We start from the raw sequence: 22,869 nt of genomic DNA, 5'->3' as shown, positions 1-22,869 counted from the left end.
CTTCTATTTCTCTCCATCCTGCTGCACTTTGGAATAGAAAAATGTCAGAAAAAGGGCATTTCCCACAAGTCTTTTTTGGATCCATTTCACAGGGAAGCAACTAAATGAAATAGGTTGTTAACCGTTTCAAGTTACGATTTTCAGTGAATGAGGAGCAAGACCGAAAGAGGATAATAGGAAGAGAGGGGGGGACAGCTGTCAGCACAAAAAAGAAAAGGAAATCCCCCCTCCCCAGCCCCAAAACTCACCTTTCTTCTCCGTTGCGCAGGAAGCAAATGGCTTCCTGCACGACGGAGAACAAAGGGGAAACCTCCATGACGTCAGCGCGGCTCGAGCGCTGACGTCATTGATGACGCGGGGTGGGGGGCGGGGGGAGGCAGGGGAAGGTCTTCCCCTGCCTTCCCAGTAAAAAAAGAAGGATCGACCACTCATGGGGGGAGCGCCAGCGCTTCCCCCGTGGGTGGGTGTCATGACGAGCTGGACTCGTCATGGGCACATCGCGACTGTGCTCCATGACGAGTTCAGCTCGTCATGGGCACAGAACGGGTTAAAGCCTTTATGGAGGGCCTTAAAAGTATAATTCCCCCCAGACTGCCACCTTCTCCGGTATGGAATTTAAACATCATTCTTATCAGGCTCATGGGTCCCCCATTTGAACCTCTACACAAATGTGAGCTGCAGTTCCTCACTTGAAAGTAGCTTTCCTTGTCGCAATTACCTCTCTCAGGAGGGTAAGTGAGATCCAGGCTCTAACCATACAAGAACCATTCTTACAAATACATCGTAACAAGGTGGTTCTTAGAACAAATCCAAAATTCCTTCCCAAAGTAGTCTCTGCTTTTTATCTTAATCAATCAGTTGAGTTACCAGTGTTTTTACAAAACCCGGACTCAGTAGCAAAGAGAGCTCTTCACACACTGGACGTCAAAAGAGCCCTACTTTACTACATTGACAGGACTAAGCCATTTAGAAAGACAAAACAACTCTTTGTAGCCTTCTCACCACCTCATAAAGGTAACCCCATCTCCAAAGCTGGGATTGCTAGGTGGATAGTCAAATGCATTCAAATATGCTACCAAAAGGCTAAACGCACATTAACAATTACCCCTAGGGCGCACTCAACACGCAAACTAGAGGCTTCCATGGCATTCTTAGGGAACATTCCCTTAGATGACATCTGTAAAACAGAAACATGGTCTACACCACACACCTTCACCAAACACTATTGTGTTGACGTGCAGGCTAAGCAACAAGCTTCTGTAGGCCAGGCTGTTCTTGAGACACTTTTTCAAACCACTGCAACAGATACAGGTGACCACCACTAGGGAAGACACTGCTGTACAGTCTATGCACAGTGTACGATCTGCAGCTCATATGCCTCGAACGGAAAATGCTACTTACCAGTATACATCTGTTCTTGGCATGTAGAGCTGCAGAGTCGAACACGACCACCCGCCTCCCCGGAACCTGTATCTGTTCCAGTGTTATCTTAATTAGATACATTCACATGGACATCTCTTTTATTTCTTACTAACTCCATCATTTCCCATCATGGCGAAAAACAATCTGAGGATGGAGTCGAAGCCCATGCGCACTATCGCCCAAGAGAGGAGTCACCTATCTCGTGACTACAAAAGACTCTTCCAAGACAACAACAAGGTGCAAGCATTCGAGCCCAACACGAGATGGCGATCTATGCACAGTGTACGACTCTGCAGCTCTACATGCCAAGAACAGATGCATACTGATAAGTAGCATTTTCCTTTCGCTTGTTGCAACCCAGAAGCCTCAACCAGTTTCCCCTGGTTCCCCTCTTCATCTGTGCTTCATATGCCATCTTTTCAATTCTTGCCACCAGCTGCTCTTGCAGAATGCCCCAGGGTGCTTCTCACATTCTCATCCTCATGCTTCAACACCAACTGCCTCGCTATGTGACCCTATTTCAGAGACCCAGACAAGGGTTCCCCATGCCTCTTTCATGCACCTCAGGCATCCCAACTCCTCAGTCTGTGCTATAGAGCCCTTTTCTCCATTCACCCTGCCCAAATGTACATTCTAAGTGCTGTAGTCTCTCATGCCTTCTTTTTCCCAAATGTGAATTCTTCTCGCCTCGATCATCAACTCTGTTTTCCTAATTTCGTCAGGTGCCATTCAATTTGTCCACCAGAGCACAGTCACTGTGCCCACATTCACAATAGCCCTGTCTACAGTCCCATATGCACCCCTTATCTGTGTCCCACATGTTTCTGCCTCACTGTGTTCCTCATTGGGCCCCTGATAGCCCCATATAATCTCCAAATGCCCCAGATGCACCCTCTCTTTGAGTCCTTGAAGGCATTCACCAACAAATGCCCTCAATAAGTGTCATCTGATAACCCTATACTGGGAAACATCCGGAACAACGAGGCCAGAGCCACGAGTTCCGGAAGCCCGCAAGCCGAACAACGACTTGCCCGAGCAACGACGTTAAATTAACCACGGAAGTACGTGGTTAAGGCAAAGTCGGTCTGGTGTTTGAGATGGGCGGGGAAAGAGGTGCATCGGAAAGCGAACAAAACAGGTTAGAGGGGTTTCAGTGTAATTTTCAGGGGGTGATGGGGTTCGGAGTAGTTTTTGTGGGGGTGTCTGGGGTAGTTTTACTGGGGGGTTTGGGGTATTTATTAGGGGGTGGAGTGGTTCGGGGTAGATTTTAAAGGGTGGGGGGTCTGGGGTAGTTTTTAGGGGGTCAGGTCGTTTTTAGGGGGTGGGAGGGTTAAGGGTAATTTTTAGTGGGTGGGGGTTCAGGTAGTTTTTAGGGGGCGGGGTGTTCACAGTAGTTTTTAGGGGGTAGGGGCTCAGAGTAGTTTTTAGGGGGTGGGGGTTCGAAGTAGTTTTAGGGGTTTGGAGGGGATTAGGGTAGTTTTTAGGTGGTGGTTCGGGTACACGGTAGTTTTTAGGAGGTCCGGGGTGCATTTAGGGCTCAGGGGGATAGGGAGGGGGGTGGTAACCTTAGCCACGGATAGCTGTTTACCATGCATGCCTTTACCACAAAAAGTTGTGGTAAAAGAATACGTGGTAAAGAAATTTGTGGTTAAGACTCAGTACTTGTAGACGCTGCGTTGTAAAGGTAGGCGGGGTAGAGGAAGTCGTTGTTGCGACATACAACCCCCTATAACATGTTCCCCATGCAAAGATCTCCCTATAGCTTCCATCAGGGTGATCTGCCCCATCACAAACTGGCTACTTTGGCTGCCCTCTGTGCCTTACATGCTCTCCATCACCAATTGGTCCCTTTGTGGCCACCCTGGTTGGTCTCCCTTTGTACCTCACTAAAACCATTCCATTAAGTTCCCATTTTAGGTCACTTAATATGTTCTTTTTCACTAGATGCACATTTTAGTGCCTCATCCCCACTATCCTTTTTTATTGTGCCCAAGTTGGCACTGCCTCCTTTACCCAGACATAAAATCATCACATTCCTTCCTTCAATTGCCCTGGAAAACTGCGTGTTAGACCTGTCAGCATTAGGGTGGTGTTCCCCCAAAACCTTTTGCTTTCCTCCCCCATTTCTGCTGATATGGTTTTTGCTGGCCTTAGGACTCTTTGCCACTGCTAGCCAATGCTAAGTGCATGAGCTCACTCCTTAAAACGTTAACTTTGGCTTAGCCCCAATTGACATATTTAATTTACCTATAAGTCCACAGTGAAGTGGTACTACATGTACCCATGGCCTGTAAACTAAATGCTACAAGTGGACCTGCAGCACTTATGGTGCCACACATTTAAGTAGTTGTTTTTACATGTCTCAGGCCTGACATTGCACCGCGGGTGGGCAGTTATAAACTGCCAGTTCGACCTGACCAAATACACATCTGGTCAGTTCCAAAACTTCCGTTTTAATGCATATTAGTCAGCCCTAAGGTAGGCCCTAGACAGCCGCTGCTCCTTCTTTGCAATACTAAACATTTTTGGCATATAGAGAACTGTGAAATCTGACAGTTGCTCCATTGTTATATTTGCAACTGAAAAAATAAAGCTGGGGCATTATTTTCTGCACAACCTTACTTCTGTTGTGGAGGAATGCCCGTGGGCCTATTTTTTAGATACCGAAGGAATTCCATAGAGGTGAAAACCTTCGTCAATCAATCTACGACATTGTCCACATGCTTGAAACATAAGGTCACATTGGTGTCTGGGGCTGCTGGAGAAAAAGGCGTGGCAAGTTTGAGAATTCAACAGGCCTACCCAAACAAGGTTGTCAACCAGGCCCACAAAAGAGAATTGACTACTCCTTGCTCGGCCCTCATAGGGAAAAACATAAAAAACAACAATGCTTGCACACCAGTGGTCTCCACATTGGACCTACTGTCAACTCGCATTCACCAAATTCGAAACAAATTGGCACCTACTAATTGTGGGCAATATGGAAATCCTGAAACCATGGTTTGAGTTCATTCGGGCACCCAAATTAAGGGATAGACTTGTACATTCCCGCCCCAAAGATCAAAAAGGAAATTCCTCGAATCTACCATCTGGGCACTTCCCATGTGGGGGATGCAACATTTGTAAATTCACAGTATTGTGTTGAGCAATGCGTGCTACCACAACAAGTTTAGTAACTTTAACTCCAGTTTTTTTATATACAGACTGACCTGAAACTGGGCCGGCTTTAGGACAGTGCGACTGGTGCAGCAGCACTGGGTGCTGACCTGTGGAGGGAGCCCCGATCTTAGCGGGGGGTAGGAGGGGGCTGTGTTTATCAATAACTTGGAGAGATTAGGGTCACTTATACAGGTGGTAGTGAGAGAATCAGAGGAGGCAGTCATGGGGTCTGGGGGCGCCAGAAAAGATTGTCGCACCGGGTGCCACCAGCGCTTTTATCGGTCTCATCACCTGAAAAGTTAGAGTTAGGATACAAGAGCACATCAGTATCCTTAGATGAGGAAAACTCACAACTTGCTTAGAGAAACATTTCAGGAACAGGAGTATGATCCAGAGGACTTTAAATGGACTATCCTTGAAAAAATGGATCAGAGTTATGCGGGAGCAGAAGAGGCTTTATTTAGAAAGGAGGTGCACTGGACTTTTTCCGAACAGACAGACAATACCGACCTGAAATGAGTTGGTTGAGTGGCACAAACTTCGGGGTTGACCCCAATTGAGGATTACAGGCCTACTCTTGAATGCATGATTTCTGTTGATCCACAATGTAATTGTGTGCACTTTATTATTTTTCATGCCATCCTACTGTTGGGTAAAGGTGAGTACCTGATCACAGATGTTTTTTTTTTTAAGTGGAACACCATTCCAGATATGCTCTGCCTATTGCCCACTGGTAGACATTCACCCAAGGCCAAGTGGTAATTATTTTAAGTGTCATAATTTCACAGCAGAATTGGTTTTCATTTCACTTTTCAGAAAATGTGAGGGGGATAATCTGCATATAGCTAATTTTTCTGTTGTCTGTCCACTTCTTGTTATTACAGGTCCAGGGCATTGGGTGGCTATTGGTCCAGGGCGTTGGGTGGCTATTGGTCCTCATGCCCTGATTAATTTGCCCGTAAGTTAATGTGTGGCCGTTTCTACCATAATAGTCAAAACATGTGACTTGGTTTTAATTATGAGTATGGGCATGGAATAAAACAAGTAATCTCTTCCTCAATGAGAACCTAGGGAGGCTGATGTGTGTAGTTGACTAGATAGGGGTGCACACAAACAGCACTATTTGATTCACTCTTGGTGTTGGTTCCTCCGATTTTAATAGGAAATTTGCCAATGATGAGAAAGCAAGCCAGCTGGTGAGTAACTGCCAACAGGCTCTTGGTGGTCGCTTACGTGAGGCACTTCCTATATATTTTTATTCGTTACCTTTAGAAACTGTACGGTCGTGGAAGTTCTTTGTCACTGGGCCTGGCAAGTATCACACTGGGTTTGTCTCTAAATATATGTTAGAGTAGGACCCCCCCCAACACTCAAAAAAATGACAGGGGTTGCCTTTTGAGAAACATATATGTATAGCTCCTGTGTGAGAAGGATCAGGGGCTGTTTAGTTTATGGTGGAAGAATTAGATCACCAAGGACCACCCCTCCTGGGCAAGATGAGATGCATGAAATAACCTCTATGACAATTACTTGCAGTGGGGCGGGATCTGGAAATACCCCCACCCTTGTGCATGGTGTGTGGCACAACATAGGGTGAAGGAGTAAACGTTTTTAACATAACTTGTTATATTTTGCAATATATTGTACCAAGGCAGATTCTTTTTAAAGGCTACCAGTGTTTGAGAAACGTTGAGAGAGACTGAAAAAACAGTTTGAATGTTGGGAAGGGGGGGGGGGCGCGGTTGTGGGCTATTTGTTATCCTCTCCCTGCCTTGCCTAATGGCATGGCGCACTTATTGTCCTTCACCTGAAATATTCCCCAAGAGAAGGTTGTGTATTGGACCCTTTGCCTTGCCTAAAGGAGAGGAGAGGTTGCTTGCACCCCCTGCTGTGGCCAAGGACTGGCAATAATTAAAAACTTGTTTTTTAAAACACCATGGCTTTTGACAGGTACCCTAACCTCATATTTGCATTTGCAAAGATGGCACCAGGGTAGGTACATAGCTCTCTCTTCAATTGCCATGATACCACTGGGAGAGCTATCAGTTACACTGGGCATTTGGCCTAAAAATGCTCTGGGTCATGGATAACTGGGGCAGCTACCTGTGCCCCATTCATTATTGCAAGCAGGGCACCAGGTCAGCTGTCACCTGTTCCAGGTGTCTTTGACATAATGAAACAATAGGTTTGAAGGAGCCCTGGATCTCCAGACAGCTGCCTCTGCACCCTGTTTCTAATAGCTTTGTTTCCATGGCTCACACCATTGTGTGACCATGGAATGAGGATGGAAGAGGGATGTGAAAGTTGTTGGAAAAACTACCACCCTGTTTTCAATATTAAACTGGGTTCCAGGCTAAGTGTCACCTATCCTGGTTCTTACAGAATTGTTTTACCCCCTCACCTTACCCTGGGATGGTGGAATGCCATGACCCATGCACTAACTCTGTTCAAGAAAATAAAATATCTTAGTACTCCCTGATGTTATGTGTATTTGTAAAGAGCACTTTCACCAACGAGGGTATAATTGCCTTCTGGATGAAGATCGCCACAGCGTTACAGACTTTAATATTACCTAGGCTACAGATATATTCAAAAGCAGGTCTGTATAAAAATAACCTCTCTTTTTAGAACAAAGGCCGTAAAAAACACTTCCTAAGTTCCCTATAAAAGTTAAAGAACAAAATAAAATGTAACGTTGTCTGATTTGATTTACCGTCACAGGGACACTTTGGCAAATTTTGGCTCCACATGCCCATTTTTGGAACGGCTATTAAAAAATTAGCCAAACCCATCCGCAGTCTTATTAGGTAAAATCTGTGCGTTGAGTTTGTGACCTGCAATAAATAGTTTTGTGTCCCAGTCCCAAAAGTTCTCTCACAATAATCCTTTGTCAAGGGTTTCGTATTGGCATCTACTTCCCTCAACCAGTTACGTGAGTCCACCAAACTTTTTTTTAATTCATTTTTGTCGTATTCAAGTATTTGAGAGGGATTTTCTAGATCAACATCCTCAACACATTCCTTTAAAAGATTTCTCATATATATCGGCCACGGGATTTTACTCCCATGGTCAAGGGCAATACAATCTCTGATTACCTCTTGTGTAAACCTTGCACCCTCTGTGCTCCATATCCCATACCAAGAATTTAAAATTATGGTACTTATAAAATCACTACTATACGGTGCCCCAAGTTCTTTATGTACACTATATGTAGGGGTGGAGTTTGGTGCAGCAAGTAATCTTCGTAAGAAATTATTTTCTTGGGTTTGGAGGGATGAACAATGTGCCGCCCCCCCCAAAGTGCTGCTCCATAACAAGTTCCATTTAAGCATTTACTACTATATAAAGTCATGATTTCCGTAATAGGTTTATTACCAATATTTTTTGAACACCTAACGACTGCCTCTGTCGACCTGACAAGTTTTAATTTACATTGTTCAATCTGGGTTCTCCAGTGTCCCTGTGCATTGTAAACTAATCCCGGATATATAAATGAATTTGTTGCTTTAATAGGATCACTATTTACATGGTGAATCTTTGTTTTTGGTTTCCCTTGTCCACACACCATCGAAAAAGTTTTATTCAAATTTAATACAAGGTCCCTATCCTGCATAAATTCAGCAGATTTCTCAATCAGGGACTGTAATCCATTCGCAGTTCTTGATAAAAGAACTGCGTCGTCTGCATAGAGTAGAATTGGAACGGAGCGTTTGCCTACTCTAGGGGTGTCAGCATTTAAATTTTGTAACTCTGCATCCACTTCATTTACATATAAGGAAAATAAAAGGGGGGCAAGGACACAGACCTGTCCAATTCCCCGGGTTTACCCTAAAACTTGATGTACACTCTCCTCCAACCCCATAACGCACTCTAGTACTCAGACGACTATACAATTGTGAAAGATAATTCACAATGTCATTTGGTGCCCCCATGTTAATCAACATTTGCCATAATTTTGAATGATTTACTCAGTCAAAGGCACTTGTGGGGTCAATAAAACAAAGGTGTAAGTGGCCCTTTTTCACAATTGTATATTTAGAAATAAAAAGGTGCAAATGTATGCACCGTTCTATTGTCCCAATCTCCCTTCTGAAGCCATATTGTGTTTCAGTAAGGATTTTGTTCTGCCCTGCCCACAATTCCAGTCTCTCCAGCAATATCCTGCCCATTACTTTAGATGTTGTGTTGAGAAGGGAGATTGGGCGGTAACATTTGGGGTCGTTCCTATTTCCCTTTTTGAAGATTGGGACAATATACTTTCTGTCCATGTTCTTGGAATCAAACCTTGAGCAATAGTGTCAAACACATTTTGTAACAACTGACCCCATAAGCCCACATTCTGTTTGAAGATGTCTATAGGGACACCATCAACGCCAGGTGCCTTTCCATTAGCACATTGTTCTAAGACCGATGTGACTTCATTTACAGTAATGGGGTCTAAATAGAAGGTATCAAAATTTATGAAGATGATATTATCGTCTGATTCAGAAATATATATTGGGTCACTACGAACTGTTGAAACAGGCATTTCATTATCTGAGTTAAAAACCTTCGTAAAGTGGTTAATCCACTACTAAGCTTTCAATTTTTACAGCACCATTGTCTTTAAAATAGGGGTGATTTATCGTTTTCCTAAAAAGAGAAGAATCCCTAGTATCAGCTGCCTGTGTAAGCTTCTACCATGCTTCACTTTGAATTTCCCTCTTTCTTTTTGCCCCTTTCAATGTATATATCGTCCTCTGATTATTTATCTGTTCGTTGTCTTTTGGTCTAATTTTCCGTACATTCTGAGTCAAACCAGCTGACTATCTTTTTCTTTTTGATCTTATTCTTAACTTTTAAGCCCTGAGAAATTGCTGCGGTTATTTTACTAAAAGCCCCAATAATATTTTTACTTGTTGAATCCCCGCTTTTACATAACTCGATTTCATTTTTACAATCACCCAATAATCTTTCTACAAAATCTATCTGATTTATCCCGGACAATTTGATCGAAATGCCATTTTCTCCCTGGGTTTTTATACTTTGTGCCAATCACAAGGGATATCATTTAATCTGACTGGGTTGTGGTCGCTTAAACAGCTTTTTTCCACCTCCATTTTTACTATCTGATTTTGCCCATGTACCGAGATTAATATCTGATCGATTGTTGAACACTGGCCATGCCCTTCAAAAGTTGGTAACTCCACTTTTCCCTCCTGTAGCATCTTATCCACTACTTCCAAATTATATTTGCACAAAACCCAGTTAATTGATTCCAAATACGTGTTATTTGGGAAATGAGTGTAGCTTTCTCCGGACTCATTCTCATATCCACAGTACTTTCCCTTTGAGAATGTCACATTTCCTACTATTAAAATCTTCAACCCAAATCAAAAAGTAGTCACCCTTGATCTGTTTTAAAAACAGATCAAGCTCCTTCTCAAGGGATAAAATTACTTGATTTCTATTACTGTCGAAGACATTATTATAAGAGTTAATTATCACAAAACACTGATGATCAATAGTATTTAACCACAAAAACTGGAAATAAGGTGAATCAATATAATCATGTTTCAATGTCAGCGGAATGTAACCAAAAGTAAAACAGCTAAGCCTCCCTTTGCCCTTCCACTTCGTGAGGGGGTTGCTTGTGTACTAATTGTTGAGTAGCCATCAACAAAGAAGGGTTCTGTGTGCCAGGTCTCTTGTACACAAATTATTTGACACTTTTCCAGAAATTCAGGCCATACCTTAGTATCCAATTTTGAATTGATTCCTGCAATGTTCCATGAAACTATAATCAGATTATAGGCCTGCATATCAAGTGTTAACAATAAACCTTTTTCAACAAGACGAGAGGTTTGTGTAAAACATTAATAAGCACCCTGGTGCAGTCAATCTATATCACTGCGTCGTCTAAGAGCTGAAAATCTATTAGACTGGTTCAGAGGTCTATACCTATCAGCTGTCAATGGACCACTGTCATACTCTTTTGGGTTTCTTGCAATTGGTCTAGAGAAATATAAAGAACCCTGGTAATATCGCTTTTCCCATTATTAGCTGACATTTCTCCATCATTAGATATTTCTTCAAGCAAAACTTCAACCATTGCCGGGTATCGAAAAGAAACAACCACAAAGTCTCCCTCTCTATTTTTCTGAGATCTCCCTACCCAGGGTACTCTTCTCACCATAATAATGTTCCTTGCCAAATTATTTGGGTTATGGAGAGAGTGTTTCGTAAACCAGTGCAGGACTGTATTCTTCAAATCTACTCAACCCTCATTGACACCATCCTCCAGTACTAGGACATCTCTAAGGATAATAGTGTAAGGTGTAGCCTCGGGTGGTAGATGAAGTGAACCTCTGTAGTTATATCTAAGTTCAGATCTTTCCATTGTTTCATCATAACTTCTAATTATAGGGCATGTAGGACTTGTTGTTTTTATCACATTTTCGGGATACTGATGGTACATACAAATCTCTTTCTGTAGTTTCCTTAACTAAATTCTCTACAAATTCTCCCCTATTTTTCTCATTATACCTTAATACAGGTTTCACAGGGCCACATACAGTCTTATTACTAACAATATCTTTCATTTTATCCTTTCCCACTGTTTCTGATGGATTTTTGTCCGATAGTACTTTCCTGTGAGATGACAAATCTGTAATGATTTTCAGGATCTGCGCTACATAATCCTTAGTTTTCCCAATTTCCTTTAGGAGATTTTTTTCGACCGTGTCGTTCTTTCCTAATAATTGTTTGAGGCTAGATACAGTTTAGTTGTAAACTCATTCTTAGTACTGGCCTTTATCCCTCCATTATGTTTAAGGAGCATTGGATGCAATTTTTTAGTTGCATCATCATCTTTTCCTTTCACTTCCTCTTTATTTTTGGCTACTGATGGGATAGAATTACTTATGTCCTCTGGGAAAGTCAGTATTCCCAATGGGTCAGATGATACACAAGGTGCCCCACAGGTGTTATGCACAAGGGCTGTTACTATTTTCATTTTGGCATTGTGGGTCGGAGTTGCTTCTAATGCATTCCTAAGTCTCATCTATCACAGTGGTTAATGCATTCTTCGTGGCGGCTAAGCATTCTTCAACAATTTCAATTTCACTATAGATTAAACTCATTGCATTATTAAGGTAGTTGGTTATAGGAGCACTCAATCTAGCCGTTTTGTTCTTGCTACTGGCGGCAGCACCCACGAGTTTACGTTTCCTCATGTCTTGTGATGTGTCCTTAAGTTTTCAAAATGGCACCACCTTTCCACTACATTAATTGGGGTATTTGTACAAAAAAAGTGTTTAAAGTCTTGGGGCCATATGTAGGTAGCCCAATACCGGTCGGTAACGGCCGATTTTCGATAATTATACCGTTACCGACCGGTATTTAGGCTTTTGATATGTAGGGGGATCATTTCTGTATTCGGTAATTTACCGAATCGGTAATTTTACCGATTCGGTAAATACTGAATACAGAAATGAGATGTAGGGGGAGTGTGTGGTGGGTGTGGGGATTCGTTATTTACCACCAACTGAAAGTTGGTGGTAAATGACGAATGACTCAGTAAATGCATTTTTTGGCCCTTAGATGTGTGCAATGTGGCAGACACACATGCCCTCAGGGCATGTATGTGTGCCACATGTGCACACATGCAGGAATCAGGGGTGCAACAGGGTGTCAATGTGACACCCTGCCACCCTTGATTGAGCTCCCCCCATTACCGATTCGGTATTTACCGATTCGGTAATGGTAACTGGCTTCCCATTGATTCCTATGGGCCTCCTGGCCCATAGGAATCAATGAGATACAGGTTACCATTACCGAATCGGTAAATACCGATTCTAAAATACCGACACTTACCGAATCGGTATTTTTTTACCCCAACTATCTGTATTTGCACAGCAAATTTCAGGGAAGTGGCCCAGCCCAGCCTCTTTCGGCCGCTGAAGCCCGCCCTTGGCCTGGGCTTGGCCCGGGCACGCCCGCGGGAGTCCCGCGCTGCGGGATCCCGCTGGAAACTTTCAATCGCTTCCTAGCGCTGTAATTGGTTGTGCGGCTCCGGCCACAAGCCGAACAAGCAGGGAGGCAGGAAGGCAGTTGACGGCGGGACCCGGCGCTGCGGGAGCCCGCTGGAGATTTTCAAGCGCTTCCTAGCACTGTAATTGGCTGTGCGGCTCCTGCCGCAAGACGAACAAGCAGGAAGACAGTTGACGGCGGGACCCGCGCTGTGGGAGCCCGCTGGAGATTTTCAAGCGCTTCCCAGCGCTGTAATGGGCTGTGCGGCTCCGGCCGCAAGACGAACAAGCAGGGAGGCAGGAAGGCAGTTGACAGCAGGACCCGCACTGCGGGAGCCAGCTGGAGATTTTCAAGCACTTCCTAGCGCTGTAATTAGCTGTGCAGCTCCAGCCGCAAGACGAACAAGCAGGGAGGCAGAAAGGCAGTTGATGGCGGGACCTGCACTGTGGGAGCCTGCTGGAGATTTTCAAGTGCTTCCTAGCACTGTAATTGTAACAAGCAGGGAGGCAGCTCAATGTCCTCCAGGTGCTCATCAAGGCAGTGCGGACAGTGGGGGTGAAAAGCAGGGCCTATCCTCGGCCACAAGGCCCGCCTCCAAAGGGTCCATTTCCAGCAGGTGTCTTAGTTGGCGAGTACTCCTTCGTTCTCATCCTCACAAACTCTATGGGTCTACTGCCCTGGTGCATCTATTGCAGTTGCGCTGCACCCTCCCAAGCAACCCAGCACAGTACCTCTGCCCACCACTCCTCGAAATGTTTTGAGTGCTTCATAATCCAGCGTTTATCAAGCAGCAGAGCCAGGTCAATAAATCAATTCGTAACTTTATGTTTGGCCTGGCAGGGATATAGACCCAACAGGCAGAGCATAGGCGATGGGGTCAAAGAACATACTGAAACCTCCACCAACAGGCACACCACCTTGTCCAATATGGGACCAGGCGAGGGCAGCCGCAAAGCATGTGGAGTATATCCCCACGATCAGTATGGCAGCACCAGCAGGAAATAAATGCTGAATTGTACGGGTGTTAGGTAGTAGGCTCAATGCAGGACATAAAAGTGTATGAGTCAAAGTCCGGCATTTTTAGAGATCTTAGACGCAACCTCCCACATCTGAGCCCAGTCTCCGTCCATCAGGGGGGAGCCCAGATCGATTTCCCAGCGTTCAAGCAGCACAGAAAGGAAAGAGCATAGGTCCCCATGCAGAGCACTGTATAGCCCTCAAACCAGTTGGTGCTTGTCTGTGGCAGCACAGATTAATTGACTGCTCTGGAGTAAATGCGACTTTGTCCCTCTTCTCCCCTGCAGTCAGGGTACATAGAGTAGAAACTGCCCAGCCAGAAGGTCAAAGTCTGTACGCAGATCTTTAAACAGCGGCAACATACCATCTGTATATAGGGTGCCCCCGGTGTTCAGTCCCACTGTCTCCCAGTCTTGTAGGCAGCCTACGTCCACTCCCACTGACTGAGCAACAATTACCCAAATCAGGATATCCAGAAAATACAGAGCCCATGTTCGTGCCTGTCTGAGTACCCTCTACCAGCAAATTTTGAGAAACGAGAGGTCATGTCGCGCCTCGTGGGGGCTCTCTGTGGCCGAAGTAGAAGGGACCACAACTGTGTCTCATCAGGGGGATCCGGGAGCCTCAACATGCCGGGCGTCTCCTGCCCTGGAAACCAGCCCATGCACAATTGTAGCTGCACCGCTAGGTAATAGGAATTGAAGTCAGGAACATTCAGCCCACCACCCGAGGACGCTCGTTGCAGTTTGGCCAATGCCACCCATCGCCCGAACTTGTTCAATTAGTATTGAGTCCAGTTCCCGAAATGTAACTTGCGGTATCATTAGTGGAAGAACCACAAAATAGAGGAAGTGAGGCAAAGCCACCATTTTGGCCACTGCTATGGGGCCTACCACCGATAGGGGCTGGGTCATCCAGACTCCAACACTCGATCGGAAGGCTGTCACCGCCATCCCTATTTTACTCTTCTCAAGTTCAGGGAGCTAGCGATAAATATCTCCAGATATCACACTACTAGCGGTTTCTATCTCATCTCCCCCACATTGGGAGGTTCAACCCTATCTCTGTGGACTGGAAACAGATTGGTCTTGAGCTAATTCACGCATAGGCCCAAGGCCAACCCTGCTCTCTTCTAACCTTAAACACACACATAAACACACACACACAAAGGCATTCGCCTTTTGACCCCTGCTCTATCGCCACTGTTTGCCACCTGAGCAGTGACAGTGATTCAACCTTGGTAGCTCTATTAACATTTCCTCCCAATGGCATCATCCTCTCAGGCAGCAGCTGGTGGCAGGATGAGGGGAAGCTGCTTGCTTCAGCACTTAGCCACATGGTTTTAGGCCTCCACGGGGCTCTGGAGATAGAGAACTGTTCACTGCAGAGTTCCATATAGAGACATCCAGTGCATCGCTAAGCTCCACCTCTTGAGCCATGATCAGGCCCAGTAGCGGCTGCTTACATTATAAAATGGTGAGACAAACTTTTTTGACTCACTTAGAGGCACTGTGAGAAACCAGCACATCTCTCAATTGTGCTCTGTTATGAACAGTGTTTACAATGGACCATGATTGAGAGCTATGGTGTTGAGTCTGAACCAAGGCAGTCTGAGTTTCTCAGACTACCTGCAAGTGGAAATGAAAGCACTTTTATTAAAAAATAAAATAGAGGACTTACCACTAGCTTGTCCTCTTGTTCCTCTTCGGTCCTGCTGCAGTCCAAAGCTCCAAGGCAGCAAGGAGTCTCTGAGCCACTCTCCTAACTAATCCTGGTGCTGCTGTCATGCTGCTGATAATGTTTAGCATCATGATGGAAGCACCAGCATTGGCTGGAGCTGGATGCCTTGACGCTCCCTCAGGCACTGGCTGCCTGTGCCTGCTCTCCACCGAGTAGTCTAAGAAAGCTGAGTGGAGAGGTTTAAAATGGGCATGTCAGGCTGGCCGTCACAAGATAGCCGGACAAAGTGACATGCACAGTTCAAACTGAAGCAGCAAAACTACTCCCTGTTGCCAATCAACAGCTATGGCCCACCCAGCACTGCCACTCTGCTTGGCTGAGCTGAAAAATAAAATCTCTTCATTATCATTTTATATTTTGTGCTTTCTACACTTTCAGTGGGAGGGGGGAGATGCCCCTCCGCCCTAAAGGAGTAACCGCCGCTGATCAGGTCTAGGTCTGAAAGCAAACAGATTGGAGGCTGCAGGGGAAGGCTGAGTGGATACGCAAGTGGAGATGGAAGGCAACATTGAGGTTTGAAAACACATAGCATCTCTTCCCCTGGAGGGCTTTCTGCTTTCGTTGGCTAGCTCACTGAGTGGTCAAAGAGAGAAGGGGGCAGGATGCTGGGGCCGGAGCTCATTTCTCTTTTGAGCTCATAGAGAATCAATATATCTCCCGCAGCCTTGGAAAAACTGCTACGTTTGGCAGTGCCAGTCTGTCCTGTCTGCACACACTCCGCTGCACTTCTACTGTCATGCTTGGCAGTGAGAGTGTAGCAAAATAGTCAGGCAGTCCTCTCCTCATTGACTAGCGAAGAATCGTCCAAACTCCACATGGTGAGTAACTTCTAGTGTCTCACAATTGCCCTCTGCTGTTACTGAGACACCTCATGCTTTACTGTTTATGACAAATGTAATTGTTTTTTGTTGCAGAAACTGCCATGCTACCTCACGCAGACTGCATAACCCTAATGGAAATTTCGGTTGGCTTCTTGCAAAAGCTTATTTTTCATTCCATTTGGGTCAAGTGGGATTTGGGCTACACAACATGTTAATGGGAAGTCTTCTGCGTTACTGGTACTGTGACTGTGACTGTGACTGTGACTGTGACTGGTTGTCGCAGTTAGTGTGTGGGAAGGAGGGCTACAACGTGGTAATGCCGGATTGATCTCAGTGGAACTCTTAGCCCAGTATTCTCTCTTCATGTAGCCAGTCCCAGGGTCAGACTAGGGCAGAAAATTGGCCCGGAGCACTAAAATAAAAGTGGCCCCCATTAGCAAATCAAATAGCTCAAAAAGTGGTGCACATTTACAAATCAGGATAGTTGTGAATTTGTAAAGACACACTGTATACGTGTTTTGCAAGGTATGGTAGGCTGCAATCATTGGTGCTTGCTACAAGCAATGTTTGTGGTAATATCAGGGAAATCAATAGGACAAATCAATTCACCAGTTCATAAAACAGTCCCACAAACAATCAAAATAAGCAGTCCACATTGACCTATCAGACCAGCCCTTTTGGCACAGCCAGATTGCCCTGTAAATGATCCTGACTTTGGCCACTCTACCTAGTTTTCAGTTGTCCATTATGCATCTTTGTGAAGACTAGACTTGACTAAACAAAGACATAGATCATTCAAAACCAATTTGTTTCTAGGGCGGCTTTCACAGCACAACTGTCATCAGAACCTATTATTACTGACTCTGGAATATAGATAGTGTTGGCTTTTTCTGCTTCCAGTGCTTAATTTGAGACATTGGTTGCAAGTGGGGGCCTCTGGCACTCATTGCTAGGGAATGCCACCAATCGTTCCACATCAAACTTTAACCGAGAGCAAGAGAAAGAAAAACACAAAGGGTGAAAAGAAGGAAGAAAACTGAAAAACATTTACAAAGGGAGACAGCAGCGATGCAAAAGAACCTGCAAGAGTCAGATAAAGGAGGAGTCAGTGTCTAGTGGTGGATGAAAGAGGTATGAGGTGGAACCTGTACTACTCTGCCTTGGTATTTGTTACCCCTTACAATGTGAACTGCCAGCCACATGCTTCAGTGCAAAACTTTGTGCCCCAGCACTTATTCTTTTACAAACTAAGCATTGTTTCCTCCCAGAGGAATTTGTCCTTTGTATTTCACTGTATTGACTGTTTGCTGTAATTTCCATCTCAAGGAGTTCTGCCAATAAAATACACAACAGATAACTGCACATATCAAAAGTATGGTAAAATGTTTATCTTAAAGATGCAAAAACAACAGACGGGAACCCTATTTTGTGCTTAGCCTATCTCTCTGTGTCGCCCAAGGGTCTCACCCTATGGTGTTAAAAGGACCCTCACCCACTTAGATTTCAAGTGGCATGCTTCAACATAGAGTCCTTGTCCAGATACTTAGTGTATCTTGATGGACTCATCCTTGTTTGCCAAGGGAGCTCAATGGTCATTGGGAGGGATCCTAGATTAAAAATGGTCTAGGGTGTCCTGAGGGTTAATTGTTATTTCAAGGGGCACCCTTACGGAATTACAAACAGGTGGGTATGCACTAAGGTAATCAGTCTCCTCTGTATCCCTGGGTCAAAATGTTTCAGCCATCAGACCAGTGCCACACCCGGTTAGTTGGCTTTCATCAGGACCTCACAAGGATCCCATTAGTATTTAATTTGTGTGCATTCATTTGTCAAACTTACATTCACTATACTCACACATGCCTTACATACCGATATATTTGGTCTCTATGTGCGCACCTCTCTGTCGGTATGAGAGAGACAGAGATAATTAATGAGAAAATTAACCCTCAGGACACCCTTGAGTATTTGAAATCTAGGATCCCATCCAATAACCAAAGAGCTCCCCTGGATGCCAAAGTTGAGCCTGTCCAGATGCACTAAGTATCTGGATGAGGACTCTATGATGAAGCATGTCACTTGGAATCCTAGTGGGTGAGAGTCCTTTTAACACCACAGGGTCATGCCCATGTGCATGCACTGAGAGATAGGCTAAGCACGATAGGGGTTCCCTCCTGTTATTTTTTGAGTGGTTAGATGTTTGTGAAGGTGAGTGAACTCTGTATCAGTTCTCACTTCTTCTGTCTTGGAATATGATATTTTAAAGATGCATCATACACAGAAAGCAATACATGTTGCTTCATTTTCCATTGCAGCAATATTTCTTTCTTGTTGTAGTCAGGACTCAAAATGCAAGCAAGACCTACTCACTTTGCCGATTCTTGTGATACTTGTAGTGAATATTATACATGTCTTTGGCTGCCTATAAATATATAGATATCTTTTTGAATGTAGCCATGATTTCTAATGGTACATTTCTATGTACACCAACAGGAGACATACAGAGCACTCTGCTGAAGCTTGAAGCTCCTCCCAGAGAGGCAGCGCTCTGCACTGTTTTCACCATGAAAAGCCATTTTGGATTGCTGTTGTGTTGCTGGATGCTCTGCCTGACATCTCCAAAGTTGTCTGGCGTGGAGGCCGGCTGCCGTCATGGCAATACTAAGGAATGTGAAGCAGCTCCCTTTGTGCCTGGGCACAACCTAGGTGGAGAAGGGTTTGACGTCACCAAACTGGAAAGGAAGCGATCCTATGTTATCAAAATGGAGGACACAGGAAACAGAAGCGCAGGCTGTAAACTGTGCAGTAACCCACTGCAAGGCAAGAGATACCAGAAGATACCCAAGCAAGTTGTTGACTGGCGCATCATCAGCAAGCACAGCATCAAAACTATATCCAAACTTCATGATTCCAGCACCTCCCTAAAACAATCGCAAACTGAAACCATTAACAATAATTGGAAGATTGGCCTCTCGGTGTACTACACTACAATGGCAGGTTCTGATTCCCGCTTGTCAAAATTTGCAGGGAAGAAATCAACCTCTGCCAGGTACAGCTTTATCAGCCAGGAAGTGTCCTGCACACATTACAGGTGAGATGAGAGTTCATCCATATTGTGGTGTGCAATTGTTATGGCTGAGGGAAGGAAGTAAAGGTGGGCATGCTGTGTTTTTGAAAGATGAATCACTGCCACAATATTAAAATCAACAATGGTGTGTAACACAAATATTGTGTAACAAATATCATTTATAAAAATATTGTGTCTCTATCCTTATAATGGTATAATGGTAAGTACAAAAATAAAGAGAACAAATATTGCTTCATGCTAATATTGTTAAAAACATGCAAAATATTGTTTCTTAATTTATAGTAGTAAATCGTAAATATTTAAATATATACCTTTAATAGAGGGTTAATTCAATAAATATCAATAATATTTAATTTTAGAGATATATATATATACTTATATGAACGCATATACATATATACATACATACATATATCAACCAAAGAAATGCTGAAGCCAATTTCAAAGTCCCCTACTGTTTTTTGGCAGCATGCAAATTGTTCGTAATCCTGATGCTATGACCTTCAGTATTGAACTAGTGCATGCTGGTTGATGTAGTATTTCAGGACTACAGGCATACCACAGCCTGCATTTAAAAGCATGTGGATAGCTAATTCAGAGACCTGCTGACCAAGGCTCGTGTTAGAGCTGAAATGCATCAGGATTATGAATGATTTGCACGCTGCCACTTTTATTCTTGAAAGTAAAACATTAGGAACTTTGAACTTGGCTTCAGCATTTCTTTGCTTGTTGGATGGATTTACGGATGCTCCATGCCCATTAAGCTGAAGCCGCCCTGCATGGGACCATGGCTCCCTCGATGGACACCAGGGCAGGAGGCTGGGCCCCGGGTCCAATATCGGCTTGGGAGGTGGGCTGCATGTCCCCCCTCCCCTACTGTAAACAAATAGATAAATAAAAAGCCAGGCCACGGGAGATGGAGTCCCCAGGGCTAAAATCGGCCCACGGGGCAGAGCGGCCCCCCCTCCCCTACTGTAAGAAAGAAAAAACAAAAAGGCCAGGCAATGGGGTCTCCAGAGTTGAAATCGGCCTTGGGAGGGGAGTCGTGCGGGCCCTCTCTCCATTCCAAAAAGGCCTTGAATCACACCAGGGAAGGGGGGTCACATGGCCCCCTACCCTAATATAAAAATAATAAAAATGTTTAAAGCTGGCCCAGCAATTTGCAAAAGGCCCGCCCCTTTCACTCTAACGTGCCTACCGGCGCACTACTGGTTGGGGGGTGAAGTTCCCTTGATTTCTGAGGATCCTTGGAGGCCAACTGCCCCTTCTGTTACCTCCAGGAAGTCCCACACAGTAGGATTGCTGAGAATTCATCAGAGGCCTTGCCCCTTTTCTCCACTACTCTGAAAAGCTCCTCTAGGTGCACTACTAATTGGGGGAAGAAGCCTCCTTGGATGCTGACCGTCCTTGGGGGCCAAGAACCCCTCCTGATACCTCCAGTAAGCCCCACCCACTGGAATTGTAGAGAGGTCATGGAAAGCTCGTCCCCTTTTCACCACTAGATTGGAAATAGAATTTAAAAAAACATAGAAATGAACTGAAAACAACAAAGGTTACAGGGACGTTATAGTTATGAAATAGAGTTTAAAAAACCTTAGAAATTCACTGAAAAAAACAAAGGTCACAGGGACGGTAAAGTTAGGCTCACGTTTCACTTGAACAAAACCAGAGAAATTCAGCAGTTAGAGTTAGCTGAGCTAACTATAACTCATCCCCCCGCAATGCACTGCTTATGACCTCACATATTCCATCACTCATGATATCACTGATGACATCTCAAATTACATTAATGATGACATCCACAGAACCTGCCGCACACCCAGCTACACCCCATACAACATCTCATACACCCACTCCCACACAACCCCTGATGTTCCCATTCCCAGACCCATATAAACAGTTATACACTTACTCACTGAGCCATAGAGCCACTAGGACATCAACTCACCTATACAGCCACAAATACAACCACTAACTCACATATATAGCCACTCATGCAGCTGCTCACTGACCAACACAGCTATTCACACATCCACATGCAGACACTTACACACCCATTCATACACCCATACAGACATTCTCATGCTGAATCTGTCACCTATACAGATACTCACTTACCCATACTGTCACTCACACAGTTACTCACACATCCACTCACTGACTCATAGATATAGTAACACATGAACTCACTCATGTATACAGTTACTGAGACAAGCACATACTGTAAGTGCTTGTCTCAGTAACTGTATACATGATGCCATTTGAGATGTCATCAGTGATGTCATGAGTTATGTCACTAACCATATCATGAGTGATGTAATATGTGAGGTCATAAGCAGTGCATTGCAGGGGTGTGAGTTATAGTTAGCTCAGCTAGCTCTAACTGCTAAGTTTCTCTGGCTTTGTACGAGTGAAGTGGGAGGCTAACTATAACTATAAACAAATATTAATAATGAATACATTTAACCAATATTAGGAAAAGTATTGGAGTCTGGGAATAATAGATTTACTATTCCCACTCCACTTTATGCAACAGTAGAGAAAGTGTAGGACTTCGAAGGGGTTAAATATATTGGGACTGATTAACAAAGGTATACTTACACTTTTGTGGGAGCTTACGATTGTTTGCTATTCACAAAGGGATTTACAAGTAGTATCCTTGCGAGTGCGGAGTCTCCGCACATCAAACAATAGGTCTTTTTATGTGCAAAGACTTCGCACTAGCAAAGATATTATTCAGAAATCCCTTTGTGAGTAGCAAACAATCGTACACTTACACAAATGTGTAAGTTTACCTTTGAAAATCAGGCCCATTATTCCCACTTCAAACTGCGCATCAGTGGGGAAAGTGTTGGGTTTCGGAGGGACTGGATTTGCTATTCCCACTGCAACCGGGGCAACATTAGTGAAAGTGTTGGACTTCAAGGGGTTCAATTTATTATTTCCAATCCAAACAGCACAACGGTTGGGGAAGGGGTGAATTTTCGAGGTTTTAGATTTACCATTCCCACACCAAACAGCGCAAGGGTAGTGGAAAAGGTGAACTTTGGACGTTTTAGATTTACTATTCCCACTCCAAACAGCGCAAGGGTAGGGGAAGGGGTGAGCTTTGGAGGTTTTAGATTTACTATTCCCACTCCAACAGCGCAAGGGTAGGGAAAGTGTTGGATTCGGAGAGGTAATAGTTACTATTTCCATTTCAGTATTTTCAGAAGTAGGGAAAACATTGGACTTTAGAGGGAAAAGATTTACTATTTCCACTCCAGTCTGTGCAACATAAGGTAAGCACTGGACTTCGGAGGGATAAGATTTACTATTCCCATTCCAGTCTATGCAACAGTAAGGAACATTTTGGACTTCTGAGGGGTTACATTTATTATTTCCAGTCAAATGCAAGCAACAGTAGAGAAAGCATTAGATTTTGGAGCAGTTACATTGACTATTGTCACTCCATTTAGTGCAATTGTAGGGAAAGTATTAGATTTCAGAGGGGTTTGATTAACTATTCCCACTCCAAACTGCACAACAGTAGGGAAAGTGTTAGACTACACAGTGGTTAGATTTACTATTCCCACTCCAAACAACGCAATATTAGGAAAAGTGTTGAACTTCGGT

The 22,869-nt window shown here is 44.2% G+C and overlaps 1 protein-coding gene across 1 annotated transcript in view; it reads left to right on the top strand.

Moving 5' to 3' along the window:
• The window catches only part of LOC146811731 (perforin-1-like), a 65,170-nt gene that overhangs the window by 26,020 nt on the left and 16,281 nt on the right, over positions 1-22,869 (top strand). Inside the window, exon 2 of the mRNA XM_085614530.1 lies at positions 18,660-19,257. Within this exon, the coding sequence (XP_085470656.1) occupies positions 18,731-19,257 (527 nt within the window). The 5' untranslated portion in view covers positions 18,660-18,730. The remainder of the gene's footprint in view (positions 1-18,659; positions 19,258-22,869) is intronic.

This window comes from Triturus cristatus, chromosome 7, assembly GCF_964204655.1.
Source record: "Triturus cristatus chromosome 7, aTriCri1.1, whole genome shotgun sequence".
Taxonomy (NCBI): Eukaryota; Metazoa; Chordata; class Amphibia; order Caudata; family Salamandridae; genus Triturus; species Triturus cristatus.
This window is presented reverse-complemented; position numbering and strand designations above follow the sequence as displayed.